Here is a 7,423-nt window from a genome sequence, read left to right as displayed (position 1 = left end):
TATTATAAATAAACTGCTCAATAGCATGGTAGGCACTAAATTCTGGAACTTGCTCAACTTGAATAACTGCGGTTTATTGGAAATGAACTGCAGGGAATGAGAGAAGGAGACGACACTAAACTCTTTACAATCAAGCCTCGAAGGTGGAGGCCATCTGGGAACAAACAGCTCCTTCCCTGTAGGGCTGTCCTGGAGAGTTCATCCTGATTATGAAATGCTCTTAGCTACTTTGGTTGTGCACCTATTACTGGCCAGGCTCAGCCACAGCAACCAAAACCTACATTATTATTAATCTTCAATACAAAGTGCAGAGTGGGTATTATGAATCCTAGTTTCTAGTTAAGCAAATGGAGGCGTCAAAAAATTATGCCATCTGACCAGGGACCTGCAAGTAGTTATAAGTAGAATAGGATGCAGATCAGACTGGCCTGAAAACAAACCTAGTTTTCTCACTGCACCAGGCTATTTCTGAAGAGATTGAAAGCTGTCTCTAGTCTTGAGCCTTTCCTTGCTACTTCTGTGATTTTAGTCCCAAAGTTAAAATTCTAGGGAGAGACACAGAAGGGCTAAAAATGCCACCATGAAAAGAGGTGGGTTATAAAGCTGTGGATTCCACCAGCAACTGTGAGAGCAATCAGGATCCCAAGGGCTTTAGATACGTAGCATGCTGTGAAGAGGATCTGAAATGTAACTTAAAGGCATCTCTAGCCTAGTTTAAATTCTTGATTTTCAGTCCAGAACAATCTGAAAATAAAGAATTTAAACTAGGCTCGGAATTTTACACCCTCTTGGCCTAGGACCACAAAATCAAACTGACATCTTTTGCACTCTCAAACCTGAAGTCTTTAAGGCAAGATTTTTAGTATCATCTACTATTGGTAGAAGTAAAAGATTAGAGGAAAATGAAGCCAAATGCATCTCCTGAAAATCTTCAGATTCTTAAAGGTACATGAGGTTATTGGGCATGAGGCACAAGTCTTTTTTTTTAACTTTGATTTGCTTTGTAAGCGTGAATTCTGAAATGTCCGTGAATATAACAATTCGTCAGTCTTCTCTTCCTTTTAATATTTTTACATTCAGAAGCACAGCTTCTGTTTTGAATACATTTACTTTGATAGTTACATATTTACTTGAATTTTAAATAAGTGTATTTACATTTTAAATAGGTGTACTTAAAATTGGAAAATAAGTTTTTAACAGTGCATTTCTTAAATATGATGATTATTAAACCAATATTCTTTTGGGGGCAAGTAACTTTTAGAGATGAAAAAAGTGGCAATGAGAGGAATTTTATTTTTTAAGTTTGTATCATTTTAATTTTGGTCCAATTTATACTTTTAGAGACCTTTACCATAAAAACATCCCTCTTGCTAGTTTGTTGCTAGAGTCTAGGCTGATCCCACATCCAGCAATTGATGAGTCTATACAAGAACAACAAAGAAGAAAATCACATGCAACTTTCATTTCACCTTGGTAGAGTCAACCAGGATAGTACCTGCCCCAACAGCCTCCAAGGTCTTGGAGGTGTGTCCTGCTGTGGCCAGTGGGTGCTGAGAAGCAGAGAGGTAGACCCTCCTTCACTCCCTCTCTTCTTCCCCTTGGCCTATTTTCTGTTCTTTTCTGTTCCAGTTATGTGAGATGTTCTGAATCTTTTTCATTTTGATCCTCTGATCCAGCATCTTATATCTTGCAGGATGCTCATCAGTTTTCTTTGTGACTGAAGGTGCATAGGAGCTAGATGCATAAGCAGGGCGTTTAAAATGACGCAAAGGAGTCTTGATGACTGGAGGCCATGGAAAGGAAGACAGACAATGGTTAACCTCACCCACAACATCCCACAACCTAAATATTGTGAGCAACTTCCTCTAGACCCGTTTGTTTCCTCCAAAACCAGGAAACAAGCAGGTTGGATTCTCTCTGGAAACCTTATGGCAGATAGATGAATAAGCACGTTACCACCTTGGTCATTCAGTTAAAATAAACAAAGGAAAGAAATTTCTAGAGATATACAGTGAGGACTGCAGTACATAAAGGTCCTTTGACAATGAATGGATGGAGTTAAGGGAGTGAGAGGAAGCGTTGCGGTCATTTCTGGGAACAGCAAAGCAAACAAGGTGAACACAGGTAGATCATTAATAGCATTTAGCATTGTATGTAAGCTTTTAGTGTTGGAAAGTGGTACTCAATCCCCAAGTGATAACTAAAAGTGCATCATTAAGAAAATATTTATAAAACACAGATAAAGATTTTGTATTCAAAATATAAAAAGAATTCTTAAAGCTCAAGGAAAAGAAACAACCCAATTTTAAAATGGGCAAAATACCTGAGCAGATTTCACACCAAGGAAGATACATGTGCCAAATAAGCATAGGAAAATATGCTCAACAACTTGTGTCATTAGAGAATTTCAAATTAAAACAACTATATGCTGCTACACACCTATACAATGCTAAAATCTACAAAAATTGACAATACCAATTGCTGGCAAGGATGTAAAGCGATGGGAACTCTCTTGCTGATTGGAATGCAAAATGGTACAGCCACTTTAGAAGACAGTTTGACTATTTCTTATGAAGTTAGACATAGTCTTACCATGCAATGCAGCAATTGTGTATCCTAGGTATTTACCCAACTGATGGAAAATGTATGTCCACATAAAAACCCACACATGAATTTTTGTAGAAGCTTTATTCATAAGTGCCAAAAGCTGGAAGCAACCAAGATGTCCTTCAATAGTTGAGTGGATAAACAAACTGTGATACATTTATACAATGGAATATTATTCATTGTGATAAAAAGCAAATTAACTATCAAGCTATGCAAAGACATGAATGAATCTTAAATACATATTGCTAAGTGAAAGAAGTCAGTCTGTAAAGGCTGTATAGCATATGATTCCACTTATATGACATTCTTCAAAGGACACAACTATAAAGATGATAAAAAAAGATCAGTGATTGTCAGGGGTTTGGAAAGAGGAGGGATGGTTAAATAGGCGAAGCACAAGGAATTTCTAGGGCAGTGAAACTCTTGCATACAATACTGTAGTGGTGTATATATGACACTACACATTTGTCATAACCCATAGAGATTTATAGCACATAGAATAATCCTTAATGTATGCAAATTTAAAATAAAACCTTTTAAGAGGTCAGAGGAATCCTAGAATGAAATGCAAACTGTAACAAGACAATGTAAATGCATTGCCAATATAGGAAACAACCTCACTGAAGAGTCGGGGACAAGATGGTCATCAAAGTAACCTTGTATATGAACAGAATCTGCAGACTAAAGGCCAAAGAAGCTGTACACAAGCACCCTATTCTAGTTGGTAAAATTGTTTCCCATGGGGCTATTGGTTATCAGTTCTCAGACCACTCTACCTGTATACTGGAATTCAACAATTATGTAAACAAAGGGTGGATGGTGAGAAATGTTGGAGGAGGTTAGAATGGTCCATGTAGTAATGAACTTGGAGATATCACTATGAATTAATATTTAGCTTAATAGAGATACAGGTGATTATATATAAAAATATTTATAGATATGTGTATGTACATGAGTTGGCATTCACACATATATTTTCTTGCTCTATCAGCTGAAGGGGGGGGTCTAGGACCGATGAAGTCAATACAAATCTAGATGTCTCAGCAGCAATAAGCACATCTACTACCCTGATCTTCGTTTCCAAAGGCATTTGCTAATAGCAGAAACCAGGGCTTCTTGTAGAAATGACTGATTCTAGAACTAGGACACAAAATACACAAGAAGCACCTGAAGCATCTTGTAGAGCCGGAACATTTGAAGTGTTCAAAAAACAAACAAACAAACAAAACACAAATACAACAATAGACAAAGGAGCCCTGAATGAAAGATCTACTGAATGACCAAAATTGAATCAAATTGAGCAACAAAATAAATAAGGCAGTATTGCATTATAACCCAAAGTGTAAAATAAATATCCATGAGTCCACACTGACATAAATAAATAATTGAATAAATAAACAATTGTGGGAGAATAGAAAAATACCTTATACATCTTATATAGGAGAATTACAAATAATTTGTATACACACACCTCCCTTAAGGAGAAAAAGCCCTTGGTATGGATTGGACAAAATGACATCCTTCCAAAAAGTACAGACTAAAGTATGAGACAAGCCGGGTGCAGTGGCTCACGCCTGTAATCCCAGCACTTTGGAAGGCCAAGGCGGGCAGATCACTGGAGGCCGGGAGTTTGAGACCAGCCTGGCCAATATGGTGAAACCCCATCTCTACTAAAAATACAAAAATTAGCAGGGTGTGGTGGTGCACACACCTGTAACCCCAGCTACTTGGGAGGCTCAGGCAGGAGAATCACTTGAACCTGGGAAGTGGAGGTTGCAGTGAGCCAAGATGGCACCATTGCACTCCAGTCTTGGTGACACAGCAAGACTCCTTCTCATAAATAAATAAGTAAATAAAAATATGAGATAAAAGCGTAATTTTATAGTAGGGAAATCTAGTAAACATGACTTCTACCAGGAGATCAAGGTTGACACCATTAGTATGTGATAAAAATTAACATTTTATGATGAAAATAGAACTTTACCTCTGGAGTCTTCCTCCCAAAAATATGTAACACCATTCTAATAATGAAAAACATCAAATACATTCCAATTGAGAGATATTCTACAAAATACCTAACAGGTATTCCTCAAAGCTGTCAAAGTCACCAAAAATTAGGGAAGTCTGAGGAACTGTCACATCCAAGAAAAGTCTAAGTAAAGCTGATGACTAAAAGTAATAGGTTATCCTGGATGGGATCCTGGGACAGAAAAATGACACCAGGTAACAACTAGGGAAATTTAAATAAAGCAGGAACTTCAGATAATAATAATTAATAATAATAAGGACAGCATCAAATCTGCAGATCTAGACACAGAAGGTAAAGTACTCATTGACTTGTCCTCCCCCTGCTCCCCTCTGCACCAGCCCCCACTTCATCCCTTCTAGGTTCTGCTGGAAAGTGTTTGGTCAGTGAGATAATGTAAACATGAATAAAGGTGAAAACAAGTCAAATGATCATCAAAAACAGATGACATATAATAACCAGGTGAGAAGTGCGAGGAAACAGAGCCAGTTGAACCCTTGCTCACTGGCTCTCCCTGGAGGCTCCTAGACTGTCACTGAAAGAGCCAGTGCAGGAGCAGGACACACAGTGGATCTGCTGGAAGGGCCAAGGTGGGGGACACATCTGTCCAATGCCTGAGGCTTCCTTGTGAAAAACCAGCTCTACACATCTCTTCCAATAATAGGGACATGCATGGTGCTTGTGATCAAATAAAAGATGAGAAACAACTTAAATGAACAATCATAGGGAATTGGTTAATTCTGGTCCATTCTTAGAATATGCTACTGTGATACTATGGAAAGATGATACAGGCGACTACTAACAAAAATAGAGGTTCATGTAATAGTGTTAAATGAAAAAGCAGGATATATTATCTAACCTCATTACTATTAGATATAAACATATGTGCATAGGCAAATCTGGAAGAACATACATTTAAATCATAGCAGTGGTTATCTCTGAGTAGCATAAACATGATTATTTTATCTCTTTGGTTGTTTATACTTTCTAATTTTTCATGATGATCAAGTTCTAGTCATGTAACTTTTTAAAAAAGAAACATACTAGTAAAAATTTTCTTCTATAGAATCATCTATCAGAGTTATTCTACAAAATCACACCTGAGAGAAAATCAGTAAAACCAAGTTCACCTTGGACCTTAGTACTAGACATCTCAGACGAGCCATAGCCGAGTACACTTTTCACAGCCTACAGATTAATAGTTATTCACCCACTTCTTAGAGTACCTATTGTGTGCTATTGATATAACAGTGAACAGAACAGACAGAAATCCCTGCCTTCGTAGAGCTTCCATTCTAATAACATCCTCCGAAACCTTTGACTCACTCACAGAAGAAAAAGGTGTTCAGGTATAAATGATGCCATTGCTACAAGCTCCTTGATATCCACGCTAACTTTACCTATTGCAATATCCTAACATAAAGTAAAGAGTTGCAGCAAATGACTCTGTTGTGGCATAGTAATATATATTCTTCTATATTATTATAGGTTTGTTTCTTAGATCTCAGAGTGCTTAATTCTGTTTCTTAGGGCAAACAAGAAATTATGGCATCAAATTCCCTAGAAACAAACATAAAAACAGTGCTATTACCCTGAAGAATGGTGTAGAAAGGGGAGAGGGCTTCAGCTTAAAAGTGGATTGTTGCAATGTCTGGGCCGGCTGATTCACTGCTCTTCAAGTCACAGTCCCTCTACGTATTCATTCTATTTTCACTACTCAGCAGGAACTCAGCCAAAGTATCATTGAATTTCCCACTTCTCAGCATGAAGAAACATTTACCGTTTGCTGGAATTCTGACTGTCAGAACAAAACCTCTCCTTGCCACTGGAGTCACTGCAAATAGAGTTGAACCTGCTGATAGAGATCGGCTCCCCACTGAGTTTGTGGAAATACTTATATGGCTGCTGTCACCCTCAAAATGTGGGATAAAGGAAAATTTCGTACATTGCTGTTTTGTATGCATTCATTACCTTTCCCCACTGCAATGGATTGTGACTTGGTTACAGAGCAAAACACCAGAGCCAGGCATGAGGGCACCATCTTGCATTTAATGTGGACCATTCTTCTGGGGTGCTGGTGTGGCCTTCTGAGGGTGCCCTCATTCATTGCCTGGCTATACCTAAACTATTGGAAGGGTCTGACCCTCCTCCTTTCAATGACTGGGCACTTCCCACAGCTGAATCCAACCAGTCATACAGCTGAATCGAAGCAGTCATACAATCCCCCACCCTTAGTGGAGAAGAACCAAACCTGGATCCCCACCCCCACCACAAGTAAATGGTTGATTATCAGCAAGTTAGACACTTCTTCCCCTTGGGATACTTTTTTTTTTCTCTTGTTTTTTATTATACTTTAAGTTCTAGGGTACATGTGCACAATGTGCAGGTTTGTTACATATGTATACATGTGCCATGTTGGTGTGCTGCACCCATCAACTTGTCATTTACATTAGGTATATCTCCTAATGCTATCCCAAACCCCTCCCCCCTACATTAGGACCCGGTGTGTGATGATCCCCTTCTTGTGTCCAAGTGATCTCATTGTTCAATTCCCACCTATGAGTGAGAACATGCAGTATTTGGTTTTCTGTTCTTGCGATAGTTTGCTGAGAATGATGGTTTCCAGCTGCATCCATGTCCCTACAAAGGACATGAACTCATCCTTTTTTATGGCTGCATAGTATTCCATGGTGTATATGTGCCACAGTTTCTTAATCCAGTCTGTCACTGATGGACATTTGGGTTGATTCCAAGTCTTTGCTATTGTGAATAGTGCCACAATAAACATAC

At 38.5% G+C, this 7,423-nt stretch overlaps 1 protein-coding gene across 9 annotated transcripts in view; it reads right to left on the bottom strand.

Moving 5' to 3' along the window:
* Positions 1-1,067: 1,067 nt before the first annotated feature.
* Positions 1,068-7,423, bottom strand: part of PDE1C (phosphodiesterase 1C) — a 571,792-nt gene continuing 565,436 nt past the window's right edge. For all 9 annotated transcript variants that reach the window (XM_017876413.1, XM_017876415.1, XM_017876414.1 and 6 more), the window contains one exon: positions 1,068-1,783. In XM_017876413.1, coding sequence (XP_017731902.1) covers positions 1,578-1,783 — 206 coding nt within the window. In that variant the 3' untranslated portion in view covers positions 1,068-1,577. The remainder of the gene's footprint in view (positions 1,784-7,423) is intronic.

Source organism: Rhinopithecus bieti, unplaced genomic scaffold (genome assembly GCF_001698545.2).
Source record: "Rhinopithecus bieti isolate Rb0 unplaced genomic scaffold, ASM169854v2 scaffold_10015, whole genome shotgun sequence".
NCBI classification, from domain to species: Eukaryota; Metazoa; Chordata; class Mammalia; order Primates; family Cercopithecidae; genus Rhinopithecus; species Rhinopithecus bieti.
The sequence above is the reverse complement of the archived record's forward strand: the minus strand, read 5'-3'. Positions and strand labels throughout refer to the sequence as shown.